Source organism: Cervus canadensis, chromosome 18 (assembly GCF_019320065.1).
Source record: "Cervus canadensis isolate Bull #8, Minnesota chromosome 18, ASM1932006v1, whole genome shotgun sequence".
In the NCBI taxonomy this organism is placed as follows: Eukaryota; Metazoa; Chordata; class Mammalia; order Artiodactyla; family Cervidae; genus Cervus; species Cervus canadensis.
Window position 1 is genome coordinate 60,527,649 of NC_057403.1, and position 17,245 is coordinate 60,544,893.

The window sequence follows — 17,245 nt, forward strand, 5'->3', positions numbered from 1 at the left end:
CTTGATTCAGTGGGATTAAGGAATAGTCTTCCTCCCTCACCCAGTAATTCTTGCTCGTGCTTGTCATGTGGGAAAGGGTTAGGGCATGTCAGGGGGAGTCTGACTCTAGTATTTCTGGATTTATTGCTTTGTATGGGCATTGGACTCTTGCTTTTGGTAAGATGAGGAAATGTCGGAAACTCTGGAATGAGAAGGAATAGGGTCAGGTGTGCTGTTGCTGGACAAATAAGAAATAAAAGATGATTGAAGAATCTTGAGAAGATAAAAGGAATTTGTTACCAGGGTTGGTTTTGTCAACTTAGGATTTATTTTTATATTTTTATTGATGCATACACTACTTGCAGAAAGTAAATGAAACTTAAGTGTACATATCCATTCATGTATTATATACAAAACTGACTCAGTTCTATTAAGAATAGCCAGGTCAAAAACCAGAATATTAAAACCCTATCATATAATAGCCATCATAGCAGGGGTTGTTTCTGGAGGAGGAGTGGTCTCGGGGCGATAATTTACGGTGTCGATTCTGGTCCATTCACAGTGACCGTCGTGCCCGGGGGCACACATGGAGTACAGAGACTGGTTTCCTTCCCACATGCTGTAATCGCAGTCTTTCTGCTCCCACACACACTCTTGTTTATCAGGTTGGGGGCAACTGCGCCAGCAGAGAAGGCACGGCTGAATCTAGAGAGAGAGGGAGATCCAGGGCTTGCCGCGATGCCCTGCCTTCTCCTGTTCACAACCCCGCTCTTAAAAACAGGAGGGCAACAGGGATCTGAATACAGGTAGAGTCTAAAGGTGTTGAGGGGGTGGGGGACAGGATGGAACTTGGGAGAGGAGGCCAGGGAAGAGGAGGAAGGTGAGAGAGTAGGGGTCATCCACAGAAGGAGGGAGGTGGGAGGGAACTCTGAGCACAAGGACATGGGACAAGTCCTGCACCAGTGCCTGGGCAGCAGAGCCAAAAGGCGGGGGAGGCACTCACCTGACATTTGCATCCCCTTCTGTACAGCGCCTTGAAACCTAACTTCTGCTCGCTGGTGAGAAGGTACCAGAAATGTACCATGTGGCATCTTGTGAAGTACAGCGCCCCCCTCCTCAGATAGCCTGCAGTGATCAGAGAGCACGCGGTGAGAGTCAGCACAGCGTGTGTGGGAGTCGGCCCCAGAGGGTCTGGAAACCCCGAGGCTGTCAGGGTATGGAGTCAGCCATGAATGATGGTCCAGCATTCTTCCCTGGAAAAATCTGTCAGGTCGTGGAGAAGGGGCCCCTGGTCCTTGGCGGTGCTAGAGGTGCAGAAGTAGAGTGGGTCACAAGGCAGAGGGGCTGAGTGTGGACAGGGTACTCACCTGCAATAAGTAATTCTGATTGCTGAGAAGTCCTCACCTCGTAACCACAGCTATCCCAGGCCTTGGGTGTGTATACAGAAGTGATGGGAGGGATCTTCTTGGGAATCTTGAGTATCTGTGATGGGAGGGATCAAAAGAGCAGGACCTCAGTTTCTCATAGAAGTTGCTGGTATCTAGAAAACAACCACCTCCCTCGGCAAGCACAGATTGGAGAGCTCGTTGATTTTGAGGGAAGGGGATAAGAAGGAAGGAGGTGTTGGGTCTGACCTGAGTGATGTTGATTCTGTAGTTTCGTTTTAATGCGGTGTCATTTCCACGTTCCAGTATATTACCTACTACAACTGGGAGGAGAAAAAAACGGGTCATTGACTTAAGAGTCTCCCATCCTAAATCTCCTGGAGACCTTTTTCCCATCGCCAGTGCTGCCCCACCTCTGCGTTTCTACACCCCGTTGTGAGACCCACCACCCTCCTTGACGGATGCTTCTCTGATGTCTCCCTTGACTCACCGATGTCTGACGTGCAGTAGTATGTCTGAGGATGCCGAAATTTACACTCACAGGCATTGCAGGGTGTTGAAAGAGCCAGCAGCAAAGGAAAGGCCAGCAGGAAGGCAGGACCCATGGTAGTCCCTGGGGAACAGAGGGCATGAATGAAACCATGAGCTTTTTCTTTGGTCCAGCTCCCCCATCCACCATTAGACAGAAACCAGGCTGGCTTTGGAAGACTCTCTACCTCCCTTCACCTCCGGGGCCATGAGCAGATTGGTCCAGCTCCCGTGACCTTGGGGATCCAAGGCACAAGATCTGTGTCCTGCATCTAGAATGCCTTACCTTGGTTGAGCTGAGCCGAGGCGTGTGGCAGCGTCTGTAGAATGTCCAGCACCGCAAGCATAAATAGTCGCCTGCCCCTTTCACCCTGGGGTGTATCCATCAGGGAGGTACAATGTGATTACTGGGTGTACTAGTCCCTTGGAAACTTTTCTCTCTCATCTGCATTTCCTTTTCATCCTTCAGCCATATCAACCAGACTGGTAGGGCCGGTCTGATTATTGAGTGCCCTTGCCATTTGGAATCCTTCTCTGTATGGCTGTTCAAAAATCCACCAACTCCACATATATTCCTGGGCAGTATTACAGGCTGAGCTGTGTCCCCTAAGATTCACATGCTGAAGTCCTAACTCCCAGTCCTTAGAACATGACTGTGTTTAGAAATAGGGTCCTTAAAGTGAGAATTAAGGTGAAATGAGGTCATTTGGCTGGGTCCTAATCCTATATGGTATCCTTGTAAGAAGAAGAGGTGAGGACACAAACTTGCATAGGGAGACATGTGAAGATACAAGGAGAAGATGGTTACCCACAAACCAAGGAGGTATTCTGAGAAGAAAACAGTCCTGCTGATGCTTTGATCTTGGACCCGTAGGCTCAGAACCTTGAGGAGATAAACTGCTGCTGTCCAGGCTGCCCAGTATGCGTTGTTTTGTTATGGCAGCCCTAGAAAAATGAAAAGGCTCGTATGTTTTATTTTTAGAAACTTTTTACAATTTAAATTTGCATTATGATTTTGGAAAGACAAAATCAGCCCCAATACCAGATCTACCAAACAAGATTTGTTCAGTCACCTAACTTCTGTTTTTACATACACCTCTGTTCTCTGCCCTACTACCTTAGGCTTTAAATAATGGTATTATGCTTTATCCGCCCATTGCTCTTCTAACTGAAACATTTATAAACACAGACATAAGCACACTTACACTCTCTCTTGGGTAAAATTGTAGCATTGTGTATATATATATGTGTATATATATATATATAAAACATATATTATGTGTATGTATGTTTTGTCATCTTGTCATTTTTATTTTATGGCATACCCTAAGATGACACCATAGTGATATATATTCCTCTCTCTTTATACAGTTGTATAATACTCCATGTTGGTGTGCTCTGAACTATCTAACCAGGTCCTAATGATTGATCATTTCAACAGTTTCCTGTTATTTTCTCTTTCAGATAGTCCTTCAGGGAACAGGCATGTTAATATATTTTATGTTTGACCATGTGTCTTTAGAAGTGATTTCTAAAAACAGAATTGAGATTAAGAGCCATTTGCATTTTTTCCTGTGACTTTCCCATATCTTGTCTAATTTTTTTTTCTATAGAGTTGACTGACTTTTCCTCTGTTTTTGGAAACTGTGTATTAAACATGTTAACTCTTCACAGAATGATTGCAAATTTTCCTCATAAAATGATTTACTTCTCTTGAGTTTAAAACATTTATTTGATATAATCAGTTTAACAATGTTTTGATTAACTGCTTTTGGAATTTGAGTCATTGTTAGCAATGGTTTCCCCTGGTAAGAGAGATTAGAGGATTTTTATCCACGATTTCTTCTATCTTTTACATAATTTCACTTTTTATATTTAGATCTCTAACCCATTTGGAATTTCTCATAGTATGATACATGAACACAATTTTGGCCCTTATTGGATATATATCCAATTAACCTAGTACATTTATTACAAAGATAAGATCCTCTGTATTTAATTGAGATGTCACCTTTATCACATACTAAATTTCCACAGGCATTTGAGACATAATTTTCTATTCTATTCAGTTTATCTATGTGTCCATTCCTTCATCAGTACCAGGTTATGGAGACCTTAAAACATAATTGTATATGTTCAAAATGCATTAGTACTCTTCTAAAGAAGATTTTTTTCTTTTCTCTCTTTTTTTTCCATCTGCTAGAGGTCACCCCCATTCTTTGGCTCATGATGTCTTCCCATCTTCAAAGCCATCAATGGCTAGTCAAGTCTCTCACATCACAATACATGTTACTGACTCTTCTGCCTTCTTCTACATTTGAAAGATCTTTGTGATGACTTAGGCTCTACTCAGATGAGTCAGGATAACCTCTTTATTTTTATTTTGTTTTTTGGTCATTCCATATGGCATGTAGGATCTTAGTTCCCCAACCAGAGGTCAAACTGTGACCCCTGCAGTGGAAGTGTGTAGCGTTAACTGCACTTTGTGAATGAAATGTGTTATTTTTTCTTTAGTGCTTGTTAGAATTAACCAGTGAAACAAAGCATATTTGGACTGTAAGAAAAATTCAGTATACAAAGTTAAAATTGATACAGTGCTATTGAAGTTTACTATTTTGTTGTGTGTATGCTGGATATTTTTATCTTTCAAGGAATTTGTCTAGTTCACCTAAGCTTTCAAATTTATTAGCATCAGGTTCTTCATAATATTTCCTTGTTCTACTTTTATTAAGCTATGATCTGTAGTGGTATTCCTTTATTATTCCGAATAATGGTAATCAACACATTTTCTCATTTTTTTCCTTGATTAATATACTTACTAGGTTGTCAATTTGACTGCTTTTTACAAAAACAACCCTTTGGTTTAATTGATAGTCTCTATTTTTCTATTTACTTTTTTCACATGTATTTCCTTTCTTCTCTTGAGATTTAGTAAAATATGTCCTTCTTTTTCCAACATCTTAAGGTGAAAGCTGTGTTGTTGATATAAGACTTTTCTTTTTTTCTCTAATATAAGCATTTAAAGATATAAGTTATACTTCAAACACCCTTCTAGCTCTGTCCCACAAAATCTGAAATGTTTTGGTTCAATTTTTATTCAATTCAAAAGATATCTCAATTCCCTCTGTGATTTCTCTTTTGACTCATGGGTTGTTTGAAAGTATCCTGTTTAATTCCTAAATATCTGGAGATTTTTGAATAACTTCTGTTGTAAATGCAACCCTGTGGTCAGAAAGCATAGTCTGTCTTATTTGAACCTTTTTAAATAATTAAGTTTTTTTTATGTCACAGCATATCATCAGTATTGAAAAATGTTTGATTTGCAATGGAAAAAAAAAACAGTATTCTGCTGTTGTTTGGCGGAATAATCTGTCCAGTAGGTCACGTTAGTTGATAGCATAGCTTATGTATTCTAAATACTCATTTTTATTTTTACTTATAGGAGGCTAAAGGGGGAGCTGAAATATCTAATATATACAATTCATGTAATATCATAGAATATGATTAAGTGAAATCATGTTGGTAGCTTAAAATTGGTGATGGGATGACGAAAGTATTTATAACATGGAAACTGGCAAATGTTAGAAATCAAGTGCTCCCACAAGTGCTGGTTACTGATTATTTATGACTGCAACACTGGACAGCTCCTCCATTAGAGACTTCACTTCTGGTCTCCTGAACTGACCTGGAAAAAGTCTCCTCCTTGCTTGGTCAGTGTGTATGTAAGAACTGGCAGATGGGGACTGGGAACTGGGCCTCTCACAGGAGAGGGGAGAGCAGAGCACTAACAGGTATTTACCGAGTGCTCACTATGTTGCCCGCTAGCGATATTAATAATGTGGTTAGGCTGGCTTTCTGCTATCTCAGCTCTCTAGTATCTTTCAGTTCTCATTATGGCAATATGAGATTGCCCAGTGGTCTAAGTATTACTCCTGACTCACCAATGATCCTTGGTCCTTGAAAAGCTCATCAGCATAGCAAGTATCTTCTAACTAGGATCTGTCATTTCTTATATTCATGCTTTGTTTTGGAGTGAAGATGGGCAGGGTTACACAGGGACACACTGGTTGGACAACACACCCCAGCTTGTCACTGTGGCATCTAATATCTATGATAAGAAACTCATTTTGATTCAGTTATTTACTAAAAATTAAAATGCTGTGCTAAATGGTTTTAGCTCTTACAAGGGAAAAATCCTTTTTATAACTGTTGACTATGGAGCAAAAATTAACTCTGTGTTAACACTCAGGAAAGCTGGTTTTGAACAACTAAGCTCAATTTTGAGTTGAGAAACTCAGAATTTGACCATCTTGCTATGTCACCTAAAGAGTAAATAATCTGAGTAAAGGCAAAAGCACTAATCAAAACATTAAAAGATGGAGTTTTATGATGTTTAAGTTCAGTGACAAAGTTTGGTAGAATGACTAAAACAAAACTATGGTTGAGGGAGATGAGGAACGAAGTTTTGAATTAATTTTTCATTTTTATTTTCACATTTGCTTCATTGACCACACAAATAGTGTCAACACCTCATTCCCTGATTCTAGTATCATTTATTGAGTGCCTAATATCAGCCAGGGCCTGAGGAAATGGGACAAAGACAATCTTTGCTGTTTAGGATTGCAAGTTGATGGGAAGGTGTATTGGTGGTGGTAGGCATCTAGGAAGTGTATTCCAGTCGTGTGACAAGTGCATGAGGACACACGAGACATCTTATGTGGTCCTGAGGGTGGGATAGAGCCTGAGAGGAATTCATTCTAAGCTGGGAATTTAGAGAAACATGCAAAAGGTAACAATAGGACGGGAAGCTTACTAGTTAGTCACTATGTGTTGATGGAATCACTTCGAGAATGCGAGATAGAATTGACCACTTTGGTGACAAGGAGCTAATCTCACTGTAGTCATTTATATATCTATAAGATTAAAAAGAGCAAGTAAAGGTAATTTAAGATCTTGTTTCTTTATAAAAGTTATATAATGAAATATATTATGAATATATATATATATATAAATAATGAAAGACATGAAAAGGAAATTAGAGACATAGGTGAAAAGATTTTGAGTCAAAAGATAACAGGGACATATGACTTTAAAGAAAAAACAAGAACAATTTTAAATAACAAGAATAGTTAACATCCAAAATTTTGAAATAAAACAAAAGATAGCAGCGTGTCCTTTCAAAGTCAAACCAGGTTGTTGTTGAAAGGTCTCATCCAAGGATTGTTTAATGATCTAAGCAAATGCATCCGTGTTTAACTTGTTCCTTATTATTTATGGGAGCATTGATACTATGAATTTATACCTTAAGTTTTATATTTCTGTCTGTTCAGAAATTTAACCTCTAAAGTTTTCAGTTTATGACCCTGAAGGGCATTAACCACTTTTGCAACCATTAACAAATCCATTTAAGCTTTCCATTGAATGGATAAGAAAGCTATGGTACATATACACAATGGAATATTACTCAGCCATTAAAAAGAATACATTTGAATCAGTTCTAATGAGATGGATGAAACTGGAGCCCATTATACAGAGTGAAGTAAGCCAGAAAGATAAACACCAGTATAGCATACTAACACATATATATGGAATTTAAAAAGATGGTAACAATAACCCCATATGCAGGACAGAAAAAGAGACACAGATGTATAGAACAGACTTTTGGACTCTGTGGGAGAAGGCGAGGGTGGGATGATCTGAGAGAATAGCATTGAAACATGTATATTATCTAGGGTGAAACAGATTGCCAGTCCAGGTTGGATGCATGAGACAAGTGCTCGGGGCTGGTGCACTGGGAAGACCCAGAGGGATGGGGTGGGGAGGGAAGTGGGAGGGGGTATCGGGATGGGGAACACATGTAAATCCATGGCTGATTCATGTCAATGTATGGCAAAAACCACTACAATATTGTAAAGTAATTAGCCTCCAACTAATAAAAATAAATGAAAAAAAAAAAGTGACTATTTCAATTTCTGTTCCTTGAATTCTACTTTGAATCAGGTGTACCATCTGAGTGATTTTTTAACTTATTAAATATATATTGAATTAAATAGTTGACATGTCCTTACTTTATGTTTACATGAGTCATATTTCTAACTTTTTGAAATTATCTTTTAATAAAAACCATTACCTTTCTAAGGAAGTTCAGTAGGAAATATTGATGTTTTTAGACAACTCACAACCACTCTGGTAAAGTAATCCAAAAGCCTAATTTGCTGTAGGCAAATCAAAAGTCTGAAGTTCCCAACAGGCTCCTCCCCAAAGATAAGGCCCTAGAGATAGAGTAGTCCATTGTCCCATCCAGATCTAGTCCTACTCTTGAGTGGAGATCCATTGTTTTGTTCTCACACTATTTTTATACATACTCAAAAACAAATTTGAAAGGATAATCACCACATTTTAAAGAAGGAAGGCGTAAAACTGTAAGAAACTTCCATTTCCCACTTTTATAGAAATGTATCTTTTAAATATTTGAAAATTAGCATATATTGACCTTAATAAAACAATAAACATATCCCACATGGAAAAACATCAATTTTCTATTATTTATTAATGATATTAATTACTCCTACAATAATCATTTGCCATCATCATGGATAATTTGAGATGGCCTCTCCTATTTAAATGTTTTCCTTCACTGGATGACTATTTAAAGCTCAATAATAATACTGTTACTAGCAGTGGTTTCCACCCCCTGCCCCACAAGCATCAAACCAGTTCCTTGAACCAATACTGTGTATTATGTATAGGAGATATTTGATGTATATTATCTCACTTAATCCTCAGTACTTTTTGGAGTGGATGTAACATATTTTAGGGATAAAGTAAACAGAAGCTTTAAAAGGTTATTAGTCATGCCAAATTGGGATTTGCGTCTCAGATTTAATGGTACCCAATCCCATGCCTCTTCCGCTGTCCCACACCACCTTTGCTCAACCTTGTAGTGTTCATATTAAAATGTAAAAAATACAACATGAGCAAATTTGCAGGATGCAATACCATAATTATCTCACTATTCCTTTGGGATAAACCTAATCTGGTCACCAAAAACTTGGCAGGCGTAAACTGCATAAGGATGATGGGTGAGGGCCATAGTGTTCACAAGTCTCTCCATCCCACTCTGTCTTTGTGTCCCTGTGGAAGCTGTAAAGCCGGTCGGCATCATCACTCTTCAAAGAATCAGGAAACAAGAAGGAGCACAAAATCATTTTCGAGTCACCTTCTGCCAGAAAATAAGATTTGAATGGATTTTCTAATGTTTCAAAGTACTTCCTTTTGCAGACAGCTAAGGAATTCATAAAACCAGCCATGAGAGTTATATTGCCTGTAAGTGTAAACAGTTATGATAGAAGAGCGACTGCATACACTCAGAGAGCCTTTAAGAGGAGCCTGATAAGTTTATATGTCTCAGAGAGAGGGAGAAGGACTCCTTTGATCATTCTCATGCAAATCCCCAAAAGCTGACAGAAAGCTGCTTTAGGTTGTGCCATATTTTCTTTTTAAAATGCGTAGGAAACAACTTGCTTCGAAGTAATGCTGTCCTTTTGAAGAGGTTTTTTTTTTTTTCTTAAATTGGAAACAATTATGGGAGTTAGACTCTTTTAAAATAGAAAATTCTCTGTAACTCTTTCTCTGGAAAATTCCTTCAGAGGTAAATGCAGTCCGACAATGCAGTTGGCTTCTGGATTTGCTGATCACAGTGGCTCAGGGTCCCCTCTTCCTTCTCTCCATCTTGTGCATAATCAGAAAAAAGAAGCCCAAAACATCAGCGCCAGCTGCCTCATTTCCTATTCCTTGGAATTCAATGGCGGTGCACCAAATGGTCTCCAGACTTGGCTGAGGGAGGTAGAACGTTGCAATTAAGAACCTTTTTTGTTGTCTGTTTAATTTTCTGTGACCTGTTTGCCCAGATGCAATTCCTTCCTGGCTCCTTTGACTTCTCTAGCCACCGTGATGAGTCACTGGTTGTCAGGTCAGGCGGGGTGCCTGCCTGGTTGCTGCCCTCTGACCCTCTGTCCAGTTATTTGGAGCAGTGATACAATCCTGCGCAGTGTAACCCCTCAGTCGGATGGGGAGGCAGGAGCATCGTTGCCCAAGTCCTTCTCCCAGCCCAGAGCGCCCTCCTGCCCCTTCTCTACCTGTGTCTTCAAGGTACAGCTTCAACACCACCTCTTCCCCCGACAGACTCCTGCCTACCAGCAGGCATCACAGAACTTCTCAGAACTTTTGACACAATGACCAGACCTGTAGAAGAGCCCAAGACTTAATTATCCTCTAATAGTTTTTGGATAATGTATCTTACAGTTTTGTTTTTCATTAATTACATACTGTCTTGGGGGGTCTTCTAGGGGACGGACTGAAGATGAACACCAGTCCATGCCCTAAAGGACCTACCAGTGTAGGAGATGAAGGAGACACAGGCTCGATCCTTGGGTTGGGAAGATCCCCTGGGAGTAGGAAATGGCAACCCACTCAAGCATTTTTGCCTGGAAAATTCCATGGACAGAGGAGCTACAGTCCATCAGGTCACAGTTGGATACGACTGAAGTGACTGAGCATGAGGAAAATTCTCATATTTGAATTATACCTCATTGAGCCTCTCCTCCTTCCTCCAGATTTGATGGAAACAGCAGTCAGTCCTGAAGTAACTCAAATCCATCTCCTTGGGGTCACCCTTGCCTCTTGCCTTCTCCCCCTACTCAGGTCCAGTTATTGATGACCAAGTCGGCAGCCCCAGGACCCAGTGAGCACTGGTGGGCTCTCACCCACATTTTCCCTTTAGTCCGGTGAAACGGGAAGAAAGGAGTCTGCAAGAACTAATGAAAAGTCTCGGAATTGTTTGTGTGGGACCTATCTGAATTATAACTATTACTATTACTATTCCAAAAGGCAGAACATCCAGCTCCAGCTGCTTTCAGTACACGGTGACCTTCGCTGGCCAACAGGGAGGAGGCAGGACGAGCCTCAGAGAGACTTCCCCCAGGGCCTCAGTGGTCTAACCAGGACGTAGTGTCTGTCTCCACTTCTCGCTCTCCTTTGGTGGCTTCTCCATTTGTCAGTCTCTCCTCTCTGGTTCCAAGATGGTACCAGCAGATTTTTTGGCTACATACATCTTGCTCATGTCCAGTAGGGATTGGAGAGAGTCTATTTCTTAGATATCTGCAGAAATTTTATCGATTATTGACTCAGGTTGTATTATGCATCCACCCTGAATCAACCACTATGGCCAGAAGGGTCACTTAGTGGCCTGTGGCAATACAGATTAACTTTAACCTTAGAAGTGAGGTTAAGTGAAAGTGAAAGTCATTCAGTCGTGTCCGACTTACTGCGACTGCATGGAATTCTCCAGGCTGGAATACTGGAGTGGGTAGCTTTTCCCTTCTCCAGGAGGTCTTCCCAACCCAGGGGTCGAACCCAGGCCTCCCACATTGCAAGCAGATTCTTTACCAACTGAGCCACAAGGGAAGCCCAAGAATCCTGGAGTGAGTAGCCTATCCCTTCTCCAGGTGATCTTCCTGACCCAGGAATTGGACCGGGGTTTCCTGCATTGCAGGCAGGTTCTTTACCAACTGAGCTACAAGGGAAGGCAATTAAGAAGAAAGAGCTCCCCTAAGTGGAAGCTGATGCAGAAACATTGCACTCACCCACTTGATCTTGCTTTTGTCCTGGAGACTAGTAAATTAGCTGACTGTCTAAATGTTATAATTTCTCCTTGATTTAGTTTCAGTAAGTGGGAAGTTGGAGAAGTTGCCTGGGAGCCAGCAAGTTCTTCTTTTTTAAAAGTTTGTTTATTTTTAACTGAAGGGTAATTGCTCTACAGTCTTGCGCTGGTTTCTGCCGTAAGTCAGCATGAATCGGGCATGGGTATACCGTGTCCCCTCCCTCCCACTCCCACCCCGTCCCGCCCTCTAGGTCATCACAGGGCCCTGGCTTGAGCTCCCTGATTCATAGAGCAAATTCCCACTGGCTTCTTTTTTTAAACTGGATTTATTAAAGTAAAATTGATATGCAAAACGTGCACATATTTAATGCATAAAATTTGACGTGTTTGGACATATATGTACACCTGTGAAATTATGATTCCATTTATATGAGATACCTAAAGTTGTCAAATCAAGCTCTTCTGTGCTATCCAGGGTGGAACACCTTCTATGTGGGCATAAATGCTGTTGTCCTCAAAAATGACCATTAGATGGCAGAAAAAATCCATGAACCTGGTAAAAAGGCACCTGTTTCTAAAATTTGGAAGCTCTCAGTATCTATAAGGAGAACAGCTCATCTGTCTGGTGAGTGCAGACAGTGCTGTGGTATCAGCCCACCCCCATGTCAGTCCTCCAAATCTGTCCCTCTTTTAAGAGGCTGGGGGCTACTCTCATTCTTCTTTTCATTAAAACATATCAGGAGGAAATAATCCACTTGGAAAACTATTTTTTAAAAGGCTTGAGTGGTGGTATTTCATATTTCCTAGTGGGAATTTTCCTGTGCTACAGTAGAGATTATTTGACAATCCAAAGTGATGAATCTCTGATGGCCAGAGTGGCATCTGAAATATTTTTGGAAGGGGCGGAGTTCACCTGCCTCTGAAATCGAGTCGGTAGAGGCAGCCAGGTACTTCTAATGATAATAATAACAGCTTATATTTATTCAGTGCTTATCATGGGCCAGGTGTTATACTAAGCACTTTCTATTGTAAATTTATACACCATAATCATATGAAGAAGTACATGTTAGATCTCTTACTGAAAAGTACACGGAAGCCCAGAGAGTTTAAGCAGTTTGCTCAAGGTTATATAATTTGAAAAATGTAAGTGACTTTTAAAAATGTATTTCTGCTACACAGAATTCACAGCATTGGTGCTTGATGTCAACATCATTAGGACTTCAGGAATTCAGATGAAAAGTGATTATCTCTTTGGCCCCACGATGCGTGTTTGATACAGAAGATCTTAATGATCTTCTGCTCTTCACTGGACCACTGGAAAGAGTGAATCTGGGAGACAGTTTTAGCTGGGTTATCCTGAGCAAGGATGAGCATAAATTCTCACAGGAGAACTGGGGCAATGCCGAGGCTGATGTCAGCAGAATATTTTAAAGCGGGACTTTCCTGGAAGCTCCAGGTTCCACAGCCTTCTTTGGTGTGGTGGAATAGTTAAATCACACATCCCAGCGGCTTGGAGGTGCCCACTGCAGACAGAACACATCCAGTAGGATGTATTTCTCTGGTGTGTAACCTGAGGTTCAAGGACTTTGTGTGGACGTCAGCACCCCGGGAACAGAGAGAGTTCTGTCAGTGAAGTGGTGTGCTGTGTCACGGCACTGCATACGGAAGACAGCCTCCCTACTCACTGGCCGTCTCCTCACACTTGCTGCAGTTGTTAGGATTCTGGATTGAAAGGAGAGAATCCCCCTTGAGGCAGCTTATTCAAAAAGCGGCTATCAAAGTTCAACTGTACCTCATGGGACATCCCTGGGGGAGGAAATGGCAACGCGCTTCAGTACTCTTGCTAGAAGAATCCCATGGACAGAGGAGCCAGACAGGCTACAGTCCATGGGGTCGAGCGCACACTAGCTCGTGTGGCACACGGGATGGGAGTGTCCTGGACTCCAAGACTGATGAAGTTTAAACCTGGAGAGTTTTAAATTCTCTGTCCATCCCCCACCCCTACTTATGCTTCTCTCTGTACACATTCATTATTCTTATTTCTTAGCCCTGAACTTTTCCCTCCTCGTCGTAAATACCCTGGCCACCCACAACTCTACAATCCCCCTGTTTCGTGTTCTGCCATGCCAGAAAATTTGACCCGTTGGTCCCCAAACCAAGTTCCTCACAGGAACGTATGGTGCGTTTATTCGGGGACATGATGTGCAAACACTTTAACTTTTTTTCTTTGCTTCAGGCCGTGGCATGTTTTAGAGATTTTTTTTTTTTTTTTAATCATAATGGGGCTTTTCTTGCTCACTTTTAGATAAGGCTGTGGCAATTCTTCCAATATAACCTGTTAATTTCAAGGGACTTTGTAAGTTGGCTGTAATTCACATTCTCAGAATTGGGAAAATCTGTGTCTTTTAAGATAGAAGAGTTCCTTTTCTTTTTCTATTTCCTTTTAACTTTTATTCTTTTTCCCCCCTTAAATATGAGGATGCTATTTTTCCAGGTGCCATGCGGCTCTCTGACAACTCACAGGCTGCTTTAGTTGTTTTTAATGAACATTATCGCCAGCTGCTCAGCTGTGAGGATGTTATTATTATTTTTTTTTTATTTTTGGGAATGTTGGAGAGCCCCAAGTAAACGGAGCGCCCCGAAGGCTGCATTCTGAATCACCGACGCCCCTCTTGGTTACCAGGGACTCCGTCCTGCAGGGGGCGCCGGAGCGCCTCATTTCTTCAAGCACCTGAGGAGGTGAAGCCTCAGGTGAAATCTTCACGCGGGCCCCGTGCCCGTTTGGACCGCAGTTTCCTCTTTGTACTGCCTTTTCTCCCCTGCGTGCCCATCCCGATGAGGTGGGAGGTCGGTCTGTGGAACCTGTCCAATTGCCAGATCCTCACAGAAGTTCCCATGCAGTCTCTGCTGCCTCAGTCCACATCCCAGCCACCTTCCCCGCCAGGCTTATATAAACCGATTAGAAAAGAGGGGTGCCGGCTCATCCCACTGGGATCCTCCACCTGCACTCCAACGTTTCAGAGATTCGCCACGACCCTCCTTCTGAAGGGTGGTCTCTCTTTCCCTTTCTCTTCTCTTTCCCTTCTGAAGGATGGTCTCTTCCCCAGAAGACAGTCTCCTTCCCTAACTAGATGCGTCTGTTTATATAGGAAACTGGCTTGAAGAACAGGAAAAAGAGTTGACACAGGTAGCCAGGAGGAAGGGGGATAAGGTGCAGCGGAACCCCAGTAGTTTTGGAGGGTCAAGGTCATGAGAGTGCCCGATGGATCAGGAAGAGTCTGCTGAAGAATAAGCTGGTCTTGATTATCCTCGCCAGCTTTATCTGATAATCAATAGTTATTATATATTCCCTTTCTCATGCCATAAACAAAAATCCATTCCAGGTGGGCTGTAGATCTAAATATGAGACGTAAAACAAGAATGGTTCTAGAGTATAACTTAGGTGAATATCCTCATGACTCTGGCTGGCAACAATCTGTCAAAGAGGACACACCCACACAGCCACGTGCCTGTGTGCAACGCCAGATGTTTTACAAAGTTTATTTTCCACGCACGCAATCCCTTGAGGTAAAAACAACTCCCCACTTCTGAGTCTCGGGAAATTAAAATTCCACATCTGACTGCTGCCAGCTTTGCAACGCTGATGAGTATGTGATGAGAAGTCTGATTGGAGTTCTCATATGAGCTCTCACCCCGCCCCACAAGTTGGATGCAGTGATATTTGTAGTTAAAATCAGAGCTCCTTCAAACAGAAGTGTTAGTCTCAAATTATGAGGGGAAAAAAAACCCCAACTAATGCTCATTAAGCACCTATCATGCAAGGACTAAGTGAGCTCATTCACGCACATGACCTTGCTCACTCCTTACAATGGTCCTACAAAGCAAATATAATTATGCCCATTTTTATAGTTGATGAAACTGATGAAGTGAAACATCCTCCCTGAGGTCACAAAGCTAGCAACCGGAGAGGCCAGGATCCAATCCGGATAGTCATCTTCATGTACTATTCATGCAGCAAAAGGGTAGAAGTTATTTGGATTAGAAATGTTCCAGAACATATGCTCCCCACTGCTGGCCTCCATTGTAGGATGATCTGTTTCCCTCCCATGGAACCGTAGGGTTTCCAATATACTTCCTTTTCAATAGTCAGGCAAGTATTTGTTTTCCAGTTACACTGAAATGTGTTTGGGGCTGTATTCCTTGGGCTTTTGGAGATCTTTGCTGAATGATTTTAAATGGCATGTCTAGGTACCGGGCTCTAGAAGGTCAATGCTTGATATTTCAGAGTAGCAGTCGATGCTTCCTTCGTTCTGGTGAGGGGCCCCACGCGGTGCGTGGGAACTTAGTTCCCCACCAGGGACTGAACTTGAGTCCTCTGCTTTGGAAATGCAGTGTTTTAACTACTGGACCACCAGGGGAGTCCTGATTAGTGCTTCCTTTGGAAACAGATTTAAATCATCAGTTTTATCAGATGCATAGACTTGGAACATGTATGCAGTTCAAGAAGCAAGAGTTAGAACTGGACATGGAACAATGGACTGGTTCCAAATTGGGAAAGGAGTACGTCAAGGCCGTATATTGACACCCTGCTTATTTAATTTATATGCAGAGTAGATCAGGCGAAATTCCAGGCTGGATGAAGCACAAACTGGAGTCAAGATTGCCAGGAGAAATATCAATAATCTCAGATATGCAGATGACATCACCCTTATGGCAGAAAGTGAGAGGAATTAAAGAGCCTCTTGATGAAGGTGAAAGAGGAGAGTGAAAAAGCTGGCTTAAAACTCAACATTCAAAAAATGAAGATCATGGTATCTGGTCCCATCACTTCATGACAAATAGATGGGGAAACAATGGAAACAGTGACAGTTTATTTTCTTGGGCTCCAAAATCACTGCAGATCATGACTGCAGTCCTGACATTAAAAGATGCTTGCTCCTTGGAAGAAAAGCTATGACAAACCTAGACAGCATATTAAAAAGCAGAGACATTACTTTGTCAACAAAGTCTAGTCAAAGCTATGGTTTTTCCAGTAGTCATGTATGGGTGTGAGAGTTGGACCATAAAGAAGGCGGAGCCCTGAAGAATTGATGCTTTTGAACTGTGGTGTTGGAGAAGACTCTTGAGAGTCCCTTGGACTGCAAGGAGATCAAACCAGTCCATCCTAAAGGAGATCAGTCCTGAACATTCATTGGGAGGACTGATGCTGAAGCTGAAACTCCAACACTCTGGCCACCTGATGTGAAGAACTGACTCCCTGGAAAAGACCCTGATGCTGGGAAAGATTGAAGGCAGGAGGAGAAGGGGACGACAGAGGATGAGATATGGCATCACCAAGTCAATGCACATGAGTTTGAGCAAGCTCCAGGAGTTGGTGAAGGATAGGAAAGTCTGGCATGTTGCAGTCCATGGGGTCGCAAAGAGTCGGACAAGGCTCTAGGCACAACAATAGACTTTGGAATACATATGGGAGGGTAAGTGGGGCAGAGTATAATATTTGTAGACAGAGCATAATAGTTTCAGGAAATACTTCTTTTTTGTCCAAAAAGAAAAAAGAATAAATAAATGTTTATAAGCAAGAGAAAACCATTGGTAAAGACCATTTATCCTACTCTTTGATTCAATCCTTATATTTTTGTCTTCCCCTATTCCCCTCCAAGGTTATACACAAACTTTTCTGTGGCCTGTTTTT

At 41.7% G+C, this 17,245-nt stretch overlaps 1 protein-coding gene across 1 annotated transcript; it reads right to left on the reverse strand.

Moving 5' to 3' along the window:
• Positions 1-352: 352 nt before the first annotated feature.
• Positions 353-2,278, reverse strand: LOC122421331 (metalloproteinase inhibitor 1-like). The gene is made up of 6 exons (XM_043437184.1): positions 2,179-2,278; positions 1,855-1,977; positions 1,614-1,687; positions 1,347-1,461; positions 983-1,104; positions 353-684 (listed from the first exon to the last, which is right to left on the reverse strand). The coding sequence occupies exons 1-6, from the start codon at positions 2,276-2,278 to the stop codon at positions 451-453; spliced, it is 768 nt and encodes a 255-aa protein (XP_043293119.1). The 3' UTR covers positions 353-450.
• Positions 2,279-17,245: the final 14,967 nt, after the last annotated feature.